Source organism: Populus alba, chromosome 15 (genome assembly GCF_005239225.2).
Source record: "Populus alba chromosome 15, ASM523922v2, whole genome shotgun sequence".
Taxonomy (NCBI): Eukaryota; Viridiplantae; Streptophyta; class Magnoliopsida; order Malpighiales; family Salicaceae; genus Populus; species Populus alba.
This window is the reverse complement of record NC_133298.1, coordinates 6,253,725-6,275,103: the sequence shown is the minus strand read 5'-3', so window position 1 is coordinate 6,275,103 and position 21,379 is coordinate 6,253,725. Positions and strand designations below refer to the sequence as shown.

At 31.0% G+C, this 21,379-nt stretch overlaps 1 protein-coding gene across 1 annotated transcript; it reads right to left on the bottom strand.

Annotated features, from left to right (window-relative positions):
• Positions 1-306: 306 nt before the first annotated feature.
• LOC118057207 (probable carboxylesterase 7) lies at positions 307-1,696 on the bottom strand. Its single transcript, XM_035069710.2, has one exon. It carries the CDS (start codon positions 1,654-1,656, stop codon positions 568-570), a length of 1,089 nt encoding a protein of 362 aa, XP_034925601.1. The 5' UTR covers positions 1,657-1,696; the 3' UTR covers positions 307-567.
• Positions 1,697-21,379: the final 19,683 nt, after the last annotated feature.

The following is a 21,379-nucleotide window of genomic DNA, read 5'->3' as shown; positions in this document are numbered from 1 at the left end:
ATTTCACTAAAAAATTGTAAACAGACAATAATAAAAATAAAATTTTTTATTATAAGTTAAAATCCATGAAAACCAAGAATACCATTACGAGGAGACTCTAAAAATACACAATTTTATTAATTCCATCTCTCAATACTGTTACGAGTTTACGACACTTTATATATAAAAAAAACCCGTAGAAAACCTGTTAATATTGAATAAAAAAATAAAGTTAAAAAACCCAACCCCTTCAAACAAGAAAAAAAAACTCGTGCATCATTAATTCTTTTTTTTATTATTAGACCATCATTTCCAAATTTATATATATCATGAACAACTCAAATGATGGCATTTTCTAATAAATCAAGGCTAATAACGCTCAGATTTCTTTTATGATCGCTCTAAAATCATCTTCTTCAATTTTTCTGGATTTGTTATTACATGTTTCTGAAAGAGCTGGCCCCGAGCTGATTTATGACGACATACCTACGTAGCATACATAGAACTACAATACAATGAACTCATACCATTCCATGGACAAATCAAGGAAAAACCCAGAGCCTGCAGAAACCAAGCAACATGATAAAATCAGGCCTCGTCTTTGTTGATGAAAGAAGCGATTCTCTTAAGCAAAGCCACAGCATTCTCGCAGGTAGGATCGTTCAAATGAAACACATGTTCATCGTCGTTGCCCTCCACAATCTCCGCCGCACCTTCCCACCCACCCTTGCTTAACCTCTCATAATAGTGCCATCCTCTTTCCCTCAAGAAATCCTTCCCGCCAATAATAACAAGCAGCCTGTCGCCCCCCAGGCTATCCAATCTTGGATCAACAAGTGGATTAATCAGAGGGTCATCCAGCCCACTTGATGTAGGGCATACAAAATTCCATATAGCATCGATCCTCGATTTTGATTCCAAATTCTCACCCTCTGTACCGATGGGTTCTTTGCCCCAGAAATATGGATGTACTAAGATAACACCTGTGAGGTCAATACCAGACAGTTTTTCTTGACCATACCTCATAGCAACTTGGTGTGCTAGGTTAGCACCAGCACTATCTCCGGCAAGAAAAACCCGACCGAAATCAGCTTGAGAGTTTAGCCACTCCTCAGGGCCGTCTCCGTTGACATGAGAGGCAACCCATTTAAATGCTGTCCATGAATCGTCATATGCAATGGGAAGAGGGTGCTCCGGGGCCAGTCTATAATCAACAGAGATTGCTATAACGTTGGACACCGCAACTAGATTGTTAAGGTGACCATGGTAACGAAAATTGAAGGGGTTTTCAATGCAAAAGCCACCGCCATGATAGTACACTAGGACTGGGAGTTTTTTATCAGGGTTGGTGTTATGTGGTCGGTAAAGTCTCGAAGAGAGATTTAACTCCGGTGAATAGACTGCATCTTTAGACAGGACGTTTGTTTTGGGGTCTAATCCAGAAGGGACAATGTCGGTGCCGCTGAGTCTCTCTACGTGGCCATCTTTGTAAATGCGAAGGAAGGGAGAATAATCGTAGGCAACTTCAGGTATGGTTGAATCCATGGAAAGACGGGAACGAATCAAAAAGGGGGAGTTCTTGCTTGTTGTGGATCTAGACGAGAGGAGAGAATGGGAAGAAGCAAACGGCTGAGAACCACTTGTTAGAGAAGGGCAAAGTGATAAGGAGATGCACATGATTGGTCAGGAATTGTATGAGAGAGGGAGTCTTCGATTATTGCGCTTTTATAAATAAGGATAGACGTTGCAGGTGTTACGGATTTTTTTTTGCTATGTGGTTTTTTTATTTAATAAAATAAATTGAAAGATACATGAAGCTCTAATAAACAACTAAAAAGAGAAGCTATCTTTTTTATAATAATAACATAATAAACATGCATACAAATATTTTTTATAAAATAAATATTTTTTTTCATAACCTAATTTTTAAATAAATAATAAAAATTAAATATAACTGACAATAGGGTTAAGACAATAAATTTTAAAATTTAAGGATAAAATTATCAGATTTGAGAATAAATTGGTCAGAAATTGAAGAATTAATAAGTTTGGAAATTTAATTAAAATTTGAATTAGTTTAATTAATGAAATTAGAAGAATTGATAAGTTTGTGAACTTAATTAAAACTTTGATTTAATTAATTAAATAAATTCAGGGATTTAATTGAAATTAATCCAAAAGGGTAAAATTAAAAAAATTAATTAAGGATCAAATTGAATAATTCAGGAATTAAGGACTGTTTTGTAAATAGTGTACCCATTTAAGGATTTAATTGAAATTAATCAAAAAGGGGCAAAATTAGAAGCATTAATACGTTTGTGGACTTAATTAAACTTTGATTCGATTAATTAATTCAGGGACTTAATTGAAATTAATACAAGGGTAAAATTAAAAGGGATTTTAATTGAGGTCCAACTATCAAAATTTCCAAAGAAAGCAGGGACCAAAGTGAAAAGGTGCCTCAAACACACAAACGGCACCGTTTGGAAGTTGTGTTCTTCATCCCTTCAGTTTCGCACGGAGGCAGCCGATTCAACAGGAAAATCCCAGTGCATCCGATCCAAAACGTGACCATGTCTTCTGCCACGATTGCCACGATCCCGTAGGTGGAGGTGATGGTTTTTTGAAGGTCTCTGGCCTTATAAAAGGCAGGACGAAGAAAACACACAGGGGGAGCACCAGAGGCAAAAAAAAAAAACCCAGGAGGAGGAACAAAAAACCGGGAACAAAAACTCAAGCTAAATCCAGACGAAAGAGAACCAGGAGGGAGAACTGGGCGAAAAACAAAGGCAGAAATACACAAACGAAGAGGAGAAAAACAGGGAGAAAACAGGAAAGGAGATTAGACCGAAAACCATAGGAGGAGACGAACAGGCCAGCAACAAAAAAAACCAGGGACGAGGAAGCCAGGAACCAGAGAAGAAAACAGGGGGATTTTGAGGAGCAAAACCGGGGGGGAAGAAGGAAAAGCCAACCAGAAACGAAACAAAAAAAACAAAGAGGAAGATCAGGGGAAAAAGACCGGGGGACTAAAAACAGAGAAACAGGGAGAGAGCAAAAAGACAGCATTCCCAGCTTTGCCTTTGCTCTCAAAACGCAAGCGGAGTGCAGAGAAACTGCAAGGGTCGGTCAGCCGCTCGTCTCCAGCTTCACCACACCAAGTCAAGAGCAGCCAAAGAAGCAAAGCCAGAAGAACAGAAGGGAAGTTTGAAACGGGTCCTTTGCTAAGTGTCGCCCAATCACTCAGGAGGAGCATCACTGTCGTCTTCATCGTCTCTGGCAGCAAACCAGGTAAGCCAATTTTTTTTCTTTTCGTTTTTTCTTGGCCTCACTTTGAGGAACATTGCACTGCGAAGGTAAATTAATTACCTTCGCACTGTGCATGCACGCGTGGAGATACTCCACGCGTGCCTCTTGTTGGTTTGGGCCCAGCCGGGTCACTGGCTTGGGCCAGTGACCTGGCCGGGCTGGCTGGGTCCAGTCCAGCCCAGCCACATGGGCTGAGCTGGCCCAGCCCAAAATATAAAAAAATATAAAAAAAATAAAAAGCAGAAAAAAATAATTTTAAAAAATAAAAAATTTGTATGCATGCATAAAAATAATATAAATTTATTGGTTTATTCACTGACACCAGAGTCAGGAATAAAAATACCGTTTAAATTTATATTATTTTTATTTGTTATATTTTATTTTATTTAGCTAGAAAAATAAAAAAAAATATGTGCATGTATAAAAATAAATTTATTTTTTATTTATTTATTCACTGGCGCTAGAATCAGAAATAAAAAAAAATATTGATCTAATTGATTTTATAGCTACATAATATTTACAAACACCAGAGTTGGAAATATTCGCAATTGAATATTCACTGGCGCCAGAGTTAAGAATATTATAAGCAAAATTTCATAGCATAAACTAATATATATTTAGCAATTTAAGACGAAATTATCAATGCAGCCTGCCTTAGGCAGGACGTTTTAAAGGCGATAATATCTTTCCTTTTACGTAACTAATCCCGAACCATATAATCTCGGTTGACCAGTTAAGGTTGCTAATGACCAAAATACTAGGTAGCGATTCCTTAAACAAGACAATTCCTCATTAAAAAATAGGATGCCAGAAATTCATTCTTTTCAAGAATACAATCAATTTTTTAAGGTTGTCGTAGTGTTGGGTGCGATAATTTGTTTTTTAAAAAAATCCAAGGAATGAAATAAGACATTGTAAAAAGTATCCATTATATTAGTAAGAATATTCGAGTCCAAACAAAGAAATCTAACGCATCGTCCCGTCCCATTGTGTTATATTTTTTTTTTCTATATATTACATCACATTACATTAAGAAAAAAATATATAAAAGATATTGAAGCATTAACCTATAAACATTTTACTATTATTTTTTTACTTTTAATTATTTTTTTATTTTTAAAATTATTTTAATGCATTTTATATTAAAAATATTTTTTTAAAAAATATTATTTTCAATACATTTCTAATTAATAATTATTTTATAAAATAACTTCTATTAATAAATTAGCTACGAATCTTTCTACAGTGGACTAGTCATTACTACGTGGTTGCATTTGAGTGTTTTGGGATTGTAGCAAAGTTATAAAAAATATTAATAATAAAAAAAATAAATTTGAAAAATGCATAATTAATCAAGTTGTCCACCACACTTTCAAGTAAAACAATTAATTAAAATTGTCTGAGAAACCAGAATAGGAATTAAGATATACATAGTAAATCTCGAATATTATAACATCTGGAATTGAGTTATAATATGTATTTTTTATAAAAACCTAAAACAGCTGAAATTTTAATTACTCATCTAAATCTACAAGTATGCTTTTTCAATAATGAAGTTTCCTCGAATAAAATATATATATATATACACACACAAGTAATACGACACATGCGATTCAGCTGTGAGGAGTGAGAATTGTGTGATGACCTCTCAAGGGACCTGACTTGTAAATTGACTTGTCGGCTGGGGTAATAAATGAAAATGGTAAGCATGTCGGCTATGAAGACCTTTGTAAGAGTATAGCTTCAAATGAATGTACGAAGCCATTGATGTTTAAGTTGGTAAGAAAAGAAAGAAGAAGATGAATTCCTCACTAGGACCTAATTACAGCCACAAGAAGAGAAGAGTTTAGGAGCCATGGTGCCACCTCTCTCTCTCTCTCTCACCCATTTATGGTGCTAGACAGCTCAACCTTCCGTGTGGAAAATATGGATCAGCCCACAAGGGCCCCAACCTCTTCCCCTAAGCAACTGACCACGTGCCATTCCAGTACAAGCCGCTGGTTAGCAAAAGGTGACTTCGACTTGCAAGGAAAGTTAATAGATTCATCATTCCCTCATTTATTATATATATCAAATCCGACGTGGCTAAGTATATTCATACCTTATTTACAATTGTGATGGTAGTAATAATTTAAAATATTTTTTATTTAAAAATATATATTAAATTTCTTTTTAAAAAAATTATTTTTAATATTAACATATTAAAACGAACTAAAAACATAAAAAAATATTTTAAATAAAAATAATTTTAAATTTTTTTTAAAAGATAGCTTGTATTGTATTTCTAAGCACATTTTTATTTAGTGTATCAAAGTGTTTGTAAAATATATTGAATGATTTTTTATGCAATCAACCTATAACATAGAAATTTAAAATGAAAATAAACAAAAATTAATGGGTCCGAGGATGCTTGATAAATTGAGATGCATTTAAACAATATCTCATTCAGCCAAAGAGAATAAAATTGGTAGCAACGTGCACATCACATGATAATTTCTTAAAACCAAAATAAGTTTAATAACGAATGTTGTCCAAACAATGACATGTCTTTTCTATCATCGATCCTTTGTTCTTTGTCAAATTATTTTTTCAAAAGGGACATCTTCCACGTCTTTATATATATATTTTTAAAAATATTACGAACAATATGTCATTCGTTTAGAATATTTTATGATCGTAAAAAGCAATTTTAATGGTTTAAAAAATTAACATCCATGTTTTTAAACTTTGAAACCCAAATTTCAAACTTTTTTTACTCAATAACATGGTCATATGAACTTTAAAAACCCATCCCTGACCACAAAAACATATTTTAATTGGACAAAAAAGCCTCAAAATTAAACCAAATCAAGAGTGTTTTTGGAACCCTGGTATTATTGAAGGTATAAACCACTTCCATTGAATTGTTATTTTAAAGAGAAATTCAAAGACACAAGATTTACAGTTCTATGTGGCTGATATTTCTTAATTACTTTCTCTCTTCTCTTCATACATTTAGGGACTAAAATAAATATATAAAAAAAAACTTGAGGATCAAAACATAAAAATTCCAAATAAGTTGAACCAAATGTGAAAAAGTGAATATTTCCATGCCTATTGAATAGTAAACATGTGGAAAGGTTTTCTCAAATGTGAATCAATTTTGATTCTTTATCTTTCAATTTTAGTTTGAAGAATATAAGGTTAATTTATTTATTTTTGTAAAATTGATAAATAATTCCCGTGGCTTTTAGCTCGGGGCCTGACATCAAGTTTTGGGCTTAGTCTGATTTGAGCGTATTTTATTTGGATTAAGATCCTGGCCTTTTTTCTTTTCTTTAATCTTTGGGCTTACACACACACACAGATATATATATATATATATATATATAGAGAGAGAGAGAGAGAGAGAGAGAGAGAATGGAAAAAGCAATGGACAACGCCAGGCAAGGCATAAGAAACCAGGGGTTAGTTTAAAACATGGTGGTGAATACTCCTGGGGAATCATCGACTATTTTCTGGAGAAACAGAAAATTCATAGAAAACATGTTCATATATAATTACTCTTTTTAAAACTATAAAAATTGGTTTCCATAGTCTTCATTTTAGAAACAAGATCACGATAGGTTTATTCTTATGTGTCAAAAATGTTAGCCATGTAATTTGATCGTTGTGAAGTAGATTAACAGCACCATAAATCCATGATCAGAGAATATTCTTGTGGTGATTACTTCAGAAAACGTTATTTTTCTCTTGCTAATCTCAAGGAATTTGTTAAGAAATTAAATGACAGAAATTATTATACCATAAAGCCATTCTTTTGCATTCCTTTGGGATGAGCCAGCCAACCTCATCGTCTACGTTACCTTCGGCCTGCGCTTGGATCTCTCGTCTGAGATCCCCTGTTCAAGTGCTGTCCCAGCTCCCAAGCATTCCTGTGTTTTCTCTTTATTTAATTATCTTGTTTTGCCAAAAGCATAAGAAACCACCTGTCTCCTCCACCTTTCAAAGAACTTAATATTCTTGATTCCAACTAATGGGGAAATTTAGCAAGTGCTTAGAAAGGAATGTCCATAATTAGCACTATAAGTACGTTATTGGTATCTTACGACACTTTATTTTGATCATAAAGACTCTAAAAAACAAAACATCTGACGATTGTTACTCATAATCTATACACCTTAATATCTTACGAAACTAGAGGCTTGTTAAGAGCTACATTATCTTCTTGAACCCGAGGGTGGCCTGCGAGGAGTTTGGTCCACACATCAATAATCAAAGAAAACCCAACTTGGATAACAAATAATTAGGTCTTTATTTTTGTAATATTTTTTTTATATTAAATGAAAAGAGAAGCATCAAACCACCCAACTTAGGCTTTTTTTTTTTTTTTTTTTAAAAAAAGAGAGAGATAAATATTGGTCCTTAAATGAAAAGAGTTATCACTTCATAGAGTTCAAATACTTGCAATAAAAAACTTGGGTGTTCGGGTCAATTTACGCATACTTCAACTAATCTTATGAGTTCTGAAATCAAAGACGATGTAAATCTTCAATGACCATTATATTAACAATCACAGGATTCAAAACTGAGATAACAGGAAAAACAAACCCTTTAATCTTAATTTTTTATTATTAGACCATTTACTAGATAGTTATAATAAAAAACATAATTGACAGAGAGGGAGATAGACACCTACAAATTCCAAACCTCATGGTTTATCTAATTAAGCAGATAATCAAAATCTTATTAGCTCTCATCATAAATAACGAAGGGATGTTAACGTTGGATAAAAAAAAAAAAAAACAAAGTGAAAGATCATGGCCATTCAAAGGCTTTGTTGGTTAATGATTTAGCTTCGAATGAATGTATGAAACCATTAATGTTTCAGTTGGTAAAACAGGAAAGAAGAAGATAAATACTATTCTAAGAAATTGCATGCTTTGAACCCGTTTTTTTTAATACTAAATGTCGCCGACTCCCGACCTCCTCCAACTCTTTTCAGTGATGAAAGTGTTTTCTAAATACTTTATCACACGACACCTCATCGTCTACCTTACTTTGGGCTCGCGCTTGGATCTTTCATTTGAGATCCTCAACATCGTGGTGTCCCACGTAGAATAATTTTCAACATTTATCCCAACATAATTATTTATGATTTAAAGAATAACTAAAAATTAAGAAAATAATCAGCTTATTTAGAAACGATATTTTGATCTTTAATTACATTATATTTAACAGAAAAAATATTAATTTCTCTCCAAAACATTGTTTCTTGTTAAAATAGAATTTAAATTTTGAATGGAACTCATGAATAAAGGGACTCAAATTAATATTTCTTAAACCATAGGAACCTCGTTAAAACTAAAATTGTTTGGGCATTCAATTTCTTTTATATTTGCCTAAAAAATATTATTGAAAGTGTAATAATATATTGTTTAGTTAGTTTGTGTATTAATCAATTTTAATTTTTTTCCCTAATATTTTAAAAAATACCTTCATTTGTTAGAGAATAATTTTACTTGAGTTTTTTTTTTTTTTTTTTAATGACAGCATGAGGTGCTTTTATTAGGAACAAAAGGCAGCTCCCACTTGTATGGTACGGAGATACTCTTGTGTTTATTGCTGTCGGCAAGGTAGTACACTGTGTACAGTGTGAGATCACAAGTCTGATGCAAGCGATGACATCAGCCCATGTGGCGCCCCCGCTGCTTAGGCTTCACGCGTGGCGTGTCCGTTTCACTAAGATGCTGCTTCTGTTTTTTAGGTAAATTATTTTACATGCTTTTCATCTCAACAAGCATAAGAGCTACATTATTGTAATTATATTTGGCACTGTTGTTAACTGTCGGGTCTAGTCACTCTGAGATGTGATTAATCTAGTGATTGGACCTCTTTATGTTCGTTAAAAAACTTATAGGTGCAATAATTTGACAAAACCAGGTCCACTCAATAGATCGATCACTGATTTAGGCGAACTTAAATGATATGGTGTTTTTTTTTAAATGTTGTTTTTATTTTTATATATATATTTTTTAGTTGGTTATTAATATTTTATATTAACAAGGAAAAAATTATGTTTTTTTAATGTGAGATTTGAAGTACAAAAAAAAAAATTAATTTTTTAATATGAGATTTGAAACTTTTTCGTATATATACTTTATATTCACAAGAAAAAAATTATGTTTTTTCAATATGAAATAAAAAATATTTTGATTTAAATACTTCAACTTAAAAGGATATAACATAGTATATTTTCAATATGAGATTTAAAACCTTTTAATATATATATATATTATATGTTCCAAAAAAAAATAATTTATTTTAAATATAAAAATTAATCTCACAATAATTTTAACAAAATATATATTTTTAACTAAATATATATATATATTAAAAATTATTATTTATCTAGTATATAAAAATTAATTTCACAATAATTTTAACCAATTACATATTTTTTAAAATTTACTTTTATAAAATCACATCTAAAATCTATTTTAAAAAAAAAATCATAACCACAAACACTAGCAGAGAACTCCCCAACATACACACTACACTTAGAACTTCAGTCCATAGTGAATATAAATAAAAAGCAGGCAGAGCCAATTATACTTCGTGCCGCCGGACGTGCATTTGCTCGTATCTTTGTAGCTTGTCAAAATATTGCAATTTTAACAAATAACAAGTACATTTGCCGACGGAAAAAGAAAAAAAAAACGTACATTAATACTATATATTAAACAACGACTTTCCTTGAAAGAAATCTATCTTTTTTCCTGACGAGAAACCTGAAAAATGTGCAGGTATGATGTCCAGGCCCAGGGGTGCCTTCAGATCTATGCTTCGATGTTTCGCAAGCATGGCAGCCCAGATTACATGGGAAAATAAAATTGGAAAAGGGTTTAATCGCTGGCAACCATGGGGCGGGACGCTACAGTTATATATACTCCTCAGAGACCCATTAAGGGTTCATGTAGCCAACAACAGCACCGAGTATCTTGATTTCTCTCTCAACTCGAACTCCATAAAAGGGTTTTTCAGTTTCTTGATTTCTACCCTTGTAAAACACGATCTTGTCACCCACTTTAAGCTTCTTCTTGTTTGCAAATGCAAGCCAACCCTTGGAAAGAACTGGCTTCTTGTACCGTCCTTTCTTGCGAGTGGAGCACTGAAAGGTCCAGACTCTGCCCCTCTCCTCTTTAGCTTGAAAATCTACCGCATGGCCGCTTTTGAACGGTGGGAGAGACTTGAGAAACTTGATCGGCACTGACAGTCTCTTCTCAGCGTCTGTCTTGGTGAGGATCTTGGAGAAGATGGCCATTTCTTAGGACAAACAAGAAGGATAATGGAAAGTTATTTCTAGTTGTTAATGCCAGCTTCTTCTCTGGGCGTGTGTGTCTGTGTCTGTGTCTGTGTGTGTGTGTGTGTCTGTCTGTCTATCTCTGTGTGTGTGTAGAGAGAGAGAGAGGGAGAGAGGGGGAGAGAGGGGGAGAGAGAGAGAGAGAGAGACAAGAAATTTCCAAAAAGGACATCGATCATCCGTCGTCTATCAGCTTTTTCCATCATCTCATGCTGTAATAATTTGAGTACAGTGCCATATAGGGATAGACTACCTTTTGTAAAAGACCCAAAAAGAAATTTGTGAAATCGAGCGATGTGTAGCTAAACAACAAAAAGTATCGTGCGATGTACTTGTGAAAATGAATACAATATACGTACGCAATATGCATGTGCGCAATATAATTTCATCTCCTCGTTTGTGTATAATATTCTAATTAAAAAAAATGATTAAAATTAAAATAATTGTATGGATTTTAAAAAAATAATAGATTTTTTTCAGATTTTTTAATATTAAAAATAAATTTTAAAAATAAAAAATACTTTTAAAAATAATGTGAAACTTGAAAACATTCCATTTTAATTAGTGATACGACGCTACCCTCTTCTTGGTGAAATCTCTGGTTTTGACTTTTTATTTTTTGTTTTGAAAAACAGAAAAGTAGCCGAAATTTATTTGTCCAGAAAATGGAGTCTTTTATTTTCTCTGCCAATATAAATGAACTGTCACTTAGCTTGTGTTTGTTTTTTATTGGTTTTTGTATTTGTGATGAAATAAATGTAATAAGATATTTGATAATAAATTAAATTATATTTTATATTGTGGAACTCACTAAAAAATTGAGTTTAAAATGTAATTTTTATGAAGCAGTTTTTACATTTTTTTAATCGAGTTTCATAAAACCTGTTTGGTTTTATATTTTAAAAGTGTTTTTAAAAAAATTAAAATTTTATTTTATTTTTTTCTTTGCTTCAAATTAATATTATTTTTATATTTTCAGATCATTTTAATGCACTGATATTAAAATTAATTTTAAAAAAATAAAAAATATATTATTTTTGATGCATTTCCAAATAAAAAACACTTTAAAAAGCAACTGCAACCATACTTCCACCAAACATTTCATACATTTTTATTACTACACATAAACTTCAACCATAATTTTTACCAAACACATATCTAAATCCAACTAAACCGCACTATTTTTAAACTTATTTTTTTTACAACCACAATTATAAAAGCTACCTAAAAAACAAACACACTCTTATATATTACTACTATCGAGTTTCAAAATTTCAATGTTGACTAGTATATTATTCTGCGTAAATATTTTTTTTATTAAAAGTTAAAAAAATAATAAAGAATGTTTAAAGTTTTTTCGGGTTTGGAACCATATCAGATCCAAAACATTTGAGACTGGTGATCATGCCAAACTTAAGAGTCTTAAAAAAAATACATTTAAACTATCATTAAAGTATTTTAAATACAAATTCTAATTATTATTTTCTATTTTTTTTATAAAAAAAATTTAAATTATCATTGAAGTATCATAAACAGAAATTCTAATTATTTATTTTTATATATTTTTTTATTTTTTATAAAAAAACATTTAAATTATAAGTATCTTAAATAAAAATTCTAATTATTTTTTAATATTTTTTATAAAAAAAAAATTTAAACTATCATTAAAGTGTCCTAAACATAAATTATAATTAAATTTTTTATAGGCTATTGGATCTGGCGGCCATGCCATACTCAAGAGCCTTGAGTATGACAAACATGCTTGATTTGACGAACAACAAAAAAGAAAACAATTGTGTAGTTTAGTTGTCAGGAGAGAGAAAATAAAGAAAAAACACACACAATCAAATAAACATGAAAAGATAAGATGAAAAATTAAAAATAAAACTATTATTATAATTCATAGTAAAATATCTCTTAATCTACATTGATTTCCTTATATCATTTAGCTGGAAGTTTATGTTAATGTTGCAACTATGAAAAAAGAATATTTTATCTAACTAACAATAAATTTTTTTGGGAAATAAAAAAAAAGTATTTGAAAAATAGTGATACGTTATTAACTTAACTAATTTTTTTTTAATAATTTGATTAGTTAAACTAAATTCAATTCAAACTGACTTGTGCTAATTCTAAAAAACATTTTTATTTATTAAAATAATATTATTTTAATAAAAATAATTAACCCAATAATAATTTATAATCAAATAACCCAAGATTACTTTACAAGTCAATCTGAACTTTACTGTGCTCTAACATTTATGATAATTTATGATCCACTACCACTAGAATGATTCCTCAATTAATGTACCAGTAAGGTTCTACCATCATATTTAACTCACACATTTAAGAGCCCATGTTAGAAGGAAGACTCTTACAAAGCAAATTAAAGACACGACAAACTAACAATTTTTTTTATAAAAAAAGAAAGAAAGAGAAAAGAAAAGAAAACCCAACCTCCGAAAGAAAACTAGAAAAATAAACGTATAATTAAGCCAAGGTAGATTGCATGTAAAAATTAAACAACCATCAGCGGAACCAAATGAAATAGCCTTTGGAGTTGATCAAATCTTTATTGAAGAAACCTCCATATAAACATTCGAAGGAATGCTTGCAAAAACTAGTAAGAATGCTATATTTGATCGACGCTTTATGGGTTGAATAATTTTTTTAATAAAAAAAAAATACAAGTTTTTCTAAGATGTTTTTAGATATAAAAAAACATATTCCCATATAAAGCAAAGTGAAGAGAAAAACATAAATCAATTAAAAAAATGTTGAAGGATAAAATTAAAATTAATCTAATTTATAATAGGATCTAAAAAAATAAAAGTTAACTCGTATTAACAATTAAAACCCGTGATCTTGACCATGAGGTTGGGACTAACCCTATCGAAAGGGAAAAAACAACAAAGATAAAATCTCAATTAAAAAAAATACCAACAAGAGAGTGAGTTTATATAAAGTTATTGACTTTATCACTAGAAAAACCCAATGTCCATCAAAGAAAACCTTTTACATGTACCGACTACCAATTACCTTGGTTTACTAAGAATCACCTGCTATTACCACAACTATTTGCCATATTGGCTTACCAAGGCACCACCTCCTAATAGCAGATGATGCTATTATCAACCACCTAAACTTTCCATATCAAGCTGGTAAACACTTTGACTAGGAAGAAAGAATCAAATTACTTGAACTAAGAGATTAATCAATTATTCAATGCATCAACCTTATTCCAAAGCATTTTGGATTTTGGGACTTGTCAATTGGCGTAATATGTGGGAAGCTAATAAAAAAACCACCAGTTTTTAAAATTTATTTTTGACATTTCCAAGCTATTCCATGACACACAACCAAGACAGGCCATGACATCGGCCTAAAAAGACCAACTCAGGTAGCCTTCAACTGTGAAATTTAACAATTCATGATGTCTACTTTGTGCCAACGGTTGAGATCTTTCCTAGATGAATCAAGGGCCAAAATTTTTCCTAAATAAAGAAAAAATTGCGCTCTTCCAACCCCTATAAATAATGATGGATTTCATGGACTGAGGATCAAGAAATTCGGGTCCAAAGTTAGTGAAAAATCAGTTTCCTCTACCAGTTTTTCTGTCATTTTTTGCTTTCCATTTCTTCATCGTTCCAACCACTAACTGCCATCACCTTCGACTTGTGTACCACCATCTTCCCCACAAGCCACCATCACAAGTTGTCTCCACGTTACGAATCACTATGCTAACTTTTCTCTCTCTCCTCCACCAGTTTTTCTTCTTTCTCCAACACCGGCAACAGTGAACCACTATGCTAGCTCCTCCATAAATGACTTCCATCAGCTTGGCATTGACCTCCCAAACTAATAGCTCCTTCCACGCCAGGTGAGTTTCCCCTCCTCCTTTTCAAGTTCCCTTGTTTTTGAATAGTGGAACATGAAATGTAATTCATGCAACCCAGTCACTAGGTTAGGTCACTGACCAAGTTGCGTTGGGTTGGACATGTCTTGACTTAGCCTAGATGGTGGGTCAACTCTGTCCTAGTCCATAAAAAAAAAAAAAAATTGTTGGGTAGACATTGACCGAACCCTCTTTTTGGGTCGATCTCGGCCCAACCAGGATGGGCTCGACCTATATAGTTGGGTTAGATCCAGTGAAAATATATTTAATAATAATATAATTATAATAATATATTACAATTTATAATAATATATATATATATATAAACTAAAAAAAAAAAAAAAAATCCATTCACAAAACAATGATTTTCTCACATGCTTTTTTACCAATTTTGCATAATATTGGATTGTATATTTACACTATAAGATACAGATCCAACATTAAAATACTCAGTTTTCTCTTAAACGATTTTGAAAAAAACTTCAAATTAATTTCCTCTTAAAAAAAGATTTTGTTTTTATGCATATGGCCAAATCCTAAAATGCTTCCAACATATTTTCATAAAAAAAAATAAAAAAATTGCATCTTTCTCATATTTTTAAAATGTAAAAAAATAGATATCATAACTAGTTTATGATTATCCGTTAGGATTTGACTAAAAAGTCAAAAAACCTTCACCAATCATTTTGTTCATTTTATATTACAATTTAGATGTAAACTTTAATATTTGAAGGTATAAAATTACACGGTAAAGTATATCCTCAAGTATTAAAGATATTAAGTTCAAAATCAAACTCTAGAATGGTTAGGATTAAACTTAATAAGATAGAGATTTTTCCGCTAAATGAGATTTTAGACGAGACCAAGGAATAAAAAAATGACAAAGAAAAACAATCAAATAACAATGCAACCTACCTTAGGTAGGGTGTATTAGGGGTGATGCATCTTTTCCTTGCATAACCAGTCTTTTACCCAAACTCTCAAAAACCATAGGGTTCTTAGTAACCATAATACTAGGTAGCGACTTTTGAACCTTAATCATAATTTTATGATTAAATTCAAAACCATTTCTTTCTCAACTACAATACCTCTCATGAGGCACAAAAAGCGCGTCTGCCCGATGTTGCCTCGCGAAAATAGGCATGAGCTACCAATAACTCTGACTTATCAGGCGCCACTTACTACTATCATAGTTATTAGCCACCTTAGCTTACCAGGCATCATTTATTACTATCAATCGGGCTTTTCATATTAAGTTGAAAGACATATTGGTTAGGGAGAATATATTAAATTGCTTGAATTATAAAATTAACTAATTATCCAATATATCAATTTTATTTCAAAGCATATTATATTTTGGAACTCATCATCAAGCGATGCCAAAATTCTACTTTTTATGTTTTTTTTTATATATAAATTTTCCTTTCCTATGTTTTTTAGTTTATTATAATTTCATCATCTCCTTGAACTTATATATATAAAAACAAAAGGCAGACTTGGTCAATCCAACATTGATCACTTTAATTATAAAGTGTTTGACACGTGTATTTAATGGTCATCATTGTAGCTTGTAAAGTTATTAAATTTGGTGTGGTTTAAGGGCCAATGTAAAGTTTACAATAGGTTAGTTAACTTTGGTGACAAAGTAAATTTAAAATGGCATCGTAAAAGATTTTTTTTAAGAAAATTAAAACAATATTATTTAAATTTTTTAAATTAAACTATATTCTAACTAGATATATAAAATTAGAGGTTGAGACGTAAAGTCAGCTTGAGGTTGACGTGGTTGGTTCTAAAAATGTGATAGTTTGTCAAAATATTACAATTCTAACTACAACAAAGTACATTTGCCAAAGAAAGAAAGAAAGAAAGAAAGAAGTACATTAATATATTGAGCGATTTTCCTTGAAAGAAATATATATTTTGCTGCCAAGACAAACCTGAAACATGTGCAGTAAAGTTTCCTTAATATATATATATATATATATATATATATATATATATATATATTAACTATACTTGCACGTGTGTCAAAAAGGAGATGGGAAGCGTGGGTCTGGACAGGACGAAAGCCGGGCAACCTAAGATTCATGGGAAATAAAATTAGAAAAAGGTTTTAATTGCTGACAACCATGTGTGGGAGTGACACGACAGTTATATGCTCCTCAGAGACCCATTAAGGGTTCATATAGCCAATAACAGCACCGAGTAGCTTGATTTCTCTTTCAACTCGAACTCCATAAAAGGGTTTTTCAGTTTCTTGATCTCTAGCCTTGTAAAACTCGATCTTGTCGCCCACTTCAAGCTTCTTCTTCCTCGCAAATGCAAGCCAACCCCTGGAAAGAACTGGCTTCTGGTACCGCCCTTTCTTGCGAGTGGAGCACTGAAAAGTCCAGACTTTGCCGCTCTCCTCTGTAGCTTGAAAAAACACCGCATGGCCGCCTTTGAATGGTGGGAGGGACTCGAGAAACTTGATTGGCACTGACAGTCTCTTCTCAGTATCCGTCTTGGTGAGGATCTTGGAGCAGCTGGCCATTTCTTAGGACAGACGAGAAGGACAATAAAAAAGAAAAATGATCTCTGTTTTTTTATTCGACCTTCTTAATTTTTGCACATATTTATAGATATACCGGAATGTTCCGAAAAGATAAAATCATTTCTCATACGTACATGCTCTGTGTCGCAATTCGGTCACCTCAAGTCACACCATTCTGAAAAAATAAAATAAAATAAAAATAGAAGCCTTGGAAAGATTAGGATCGGGCGATCTAGTAAGCAATCTAGCGAGGTCTTGTTGAATAAAAAAAGGTATCGCACGATGTGGAGTGGATTTCATTAATCACTTCTTTTCCTAGGGTAAATGTATAAATGTAATTAAATAAATGTGTGATTCTGGATTGAAATTATAATACCTCATTTGGGTTATTCATGAGTTGGAGTAATTTAATTGACAAATATTCTTGCAATGAAACACTAGTGGTTACAAGTCGCTATCTCAACTTTTATGCATATTAATTTATAAATCATATTCATGTCTATCCGGTCACTTACATGACTTTTTGACTCAAAATATCTGGCTTGAGCAGGTTTAATTTGAAGTTTAATTTTTCAATTAAAATAATATATTTATATACCAATAAAATTAATACACACACACATACCCATGTTTTTATATACAGCACACCTTTTCTTTGACTAGAAAAATAGTTTTTTTATGTTTAATATACCAATAAAATTAACTCTCTATTATTAAATCTGATTCTCTCTTCCATCTAGCAACTAACAATTAACTAATATATATATATATATATATACAAAAAAATTAATTAGGTCTTATGGGGTAGTTTATTAAACATGAACTTTGTTATTATTCTTGGTAAATATAATTTGCTAATAGTATCAACTCTTGAAATTTGTTTCTCTGTTTCATGTGAAACAAGTTTTGAAATTTACTTTTTAATTATTATTTAAAAAATTATTTTATTATAAAAAGTATTTGAAAATATAATTGTGATTCTAGCAGAAAATATTTTTTACTTAAAAATATATTAAAATAAAAAATTTATTTTTAATACCATCATATTAAAATAATTAAAAATATATAAAAAATAATTTTTTTTGAAATAATAATAAAAAAAAACAGCCCAAACGGTTCCAAACAGTCAAACACGCTTTTAGAAAATAAATTATGTTATAATTCTATCTGCTTTGAAACTTGCGTAGTTGCACGGTCGCCCCACCCTTCGATTGATTGCAACCCTTTTCTTGACTACGAAGTCTCTGATTTTCTCCTTTTATTTTTTCTTATAAAAGAAATGGATAAACATCAGAAATAGTTTGCCCACGACATCTTCTTCTGGAAAACATAGAATCCTTTTTTAGCGTTTGGGATTGTAGCGTATATAGAAGTTGGTTAAATTATATTTTTATTTAAAATTAATTTTTTTATATATTTCAAATTATTCTATTGTGTAAATATCATAAATAATTTTTTTAAAAAATAATAATATTATTTTAATGTATTTCTGAATAACAAATATTTTAAAAAATAATATAATCAAATTTTACTACTAATTGCCAGGCTGTCCTATATCCTATCACTTGCATGTCACCAGCTAGTTTCAAACTTTGAAGTTTGAACATTGAATCATTTGTATGGTTGTCCTAGCCGCATTTGTGGTCTTCGAGAAACACACAGTTGAGTCTTCTTTCTCTTTCCTATATATATTTTTAATTATTTTAAACTGTGCTTTCTTAATTTCTTTCTCTTGCCCAATCATATTCTCAAATCATCCATATCCATCATGACCAAATTACTAATTGCATCATCCTTCACACACACACACACACACGCACACGCACGCACACATAGAATCCATATCTTTTGAATAAATATCCAACACCTACAATTTTCGGTTAATAAAAAACCATCATTCTTTTTGGTTTTTCTATGTTAAGTTTCGCTTATAAACTTAATATGATTGGGTTGGATAACCTATAAATTATACGATAATAAAAAATTATATATTTCTAAGATTATATGGGTTTATTTGTTATAATAAAAGAAAAATAAGGGCATTTTAATTGAAATTCTTGTAATCATTGGTTATTTTTGTCTTTCGGGTAGACATTTAACTGACTGCAGGGGATGTAGAATGTTTTCCATCTTTAGAACGTGTGCAAATCGGTCTCTATATTTTTCTTTAGAGAAAAAAATCAACTTAAAAAAGAATCTTTTTGTTCAACTTGGACTTGGGAGCTATGATTATGGATTGGCCACAAATTAAAAAGTACGGATGGGGTTTTCAAATTTCTATCCACTTTGATTTTACCATTCAATTTACAAAAGGATAGGCTGGATATAATTAATAAAAAAAACAAAATAAATCACGACCATATATTTCCCTCGTTATCTGACAAAGAAAAAGAAACCCAATTAGGTCCTACACGGTACATGCCATGAACTTAGTGATGTGAAACAGATTTAAACACAATTAGTTGTCAATTGATTTGCTATGAGGCACATATATATATATATATATATATATATATATATATATATATATATATATATATATATATATATATATATATGCGCTACTGTTAAGTACTTCGATGCAAGACCATCATGGGGCAATAAAAATCCCAAGAAAAGCTATAATTATTGTAAATACATTTTTTTTAATAAAAATAATGAGTTCTTTATTGTAATCTTTTGAGATTCTCAAGATTACTATTTTTTTTAAATATAGATTATAATAAATAAAATAAAATGAATTACAAGGGATTAAAAGTGCATTTTTCCAATAAATTCTTGTCACCGGGACGACTTCTTATTATTACCCAAGTCTCCGGGGTTGAAATTTGAATATACACTATATGTAAAGATTATTAAATGTTGTGCGGTCCAACTAATTTCTTTTTCCATCTTGTGATAAAAGGTTTGCTGACTTTAGCTTCACTATAAATTTGTGTTGCAGGAACAAGCATGTTGACTTACTTGTTAAATTTGTATTGTGTTCTTAGTAAAATTAATTGATTAATTATTAATGGTTTTTATTAATAAACTCAACTTTTCTCAGGGTTTATTTTCTAAATACTTATCTTTTAATTAATACACGCATTTATTATATATATAAAAACTAATAAACTATGAAGGACATATCACTCATGCAATATAGGGGGAAAAACCCTGTACCAATCACTCCCTCTGACTCCCTAGTCTCTTCACTTAAATCAAGCCAAATATATATAATATATATATATATATATATACACAACACACACACACACATAATTTGTGTGTGTGTGTGTGTGTGACGGTCGCTGGGTCCCAAAGATTTACAGAATTTTTCAAACCCCCCCGAACTGATATATATATATATATATATATATAATTTTTGTGTGTGTGTGTGTGTGTGACGGTCGCTGGGTCCCAAAGATTTACAGAATTTTCAAACCCCCCTGTAGTTCGGAATAAATTTTCAAGTCAATTTTTGTGAAATGGCCCCCCCAAAATTAAAATGTTACACTCTTGCCCGTAATGTTATGCCTCTGAATTCGTCCCTACAAGAAGGGCTGGCTTCCAGAAGAAGTGTACTAGACATTCTAATGAACTAGACACACAGCCTTCTGCTAAACTTTTTGTTCAGCTCCGCAGGTTACTCTCTCGATTTCCAATCCTGATGCGACGACACTGTTTAGCATGCCCTAGTGGCTTTCTGTATTCCCTTTCATGGCTTTTTTTATGAAATAATTAAATATGTATATGTTGAATTTATTAAAAATAAATTTATAAATAACTTAAATATGTATAAACTAGATCTAAAAGTAATGATTCCTCACTCAATTTTAAATGAAAAATCTAAAAATAACATGCTCAAGTGAACTTAGAAGGAATCAAAAAGTTAGAAAGGAAAAAAATATAGATATATTTTAGTTTTACTGATTTAATTGTATTTTTTGTTGAAAGTGATAAAAAATAATAATATTGAAAAGATAACATAATGATTCTAAATGTGGAAGATGGTCCAAAAACATTTGGTGAAGCACTTCTAGAGATGTTGCTTTTTAGAAAGAAACAATACATGATAAAAAAAAAATTTAATATTATTTAACAATATTTGGATCCTAATAGATTTACCAAGCTCTAAGCCAATAAGATGTAAGTGAGTGTTTTGAAGAAAATAAAATATCGTTGATTCTTTATAAACCTTTAAGGCAAGATTAGTTGCCAAATGTTTTACTAAAAAAAAGAGTGTTAATTTTTTTAACACTTATTCTTCACTGGTAGGGATTACATTCATTGAAGTTTTATTTGCATTAGCATTAATTTATAAATTGTATGTTCATTA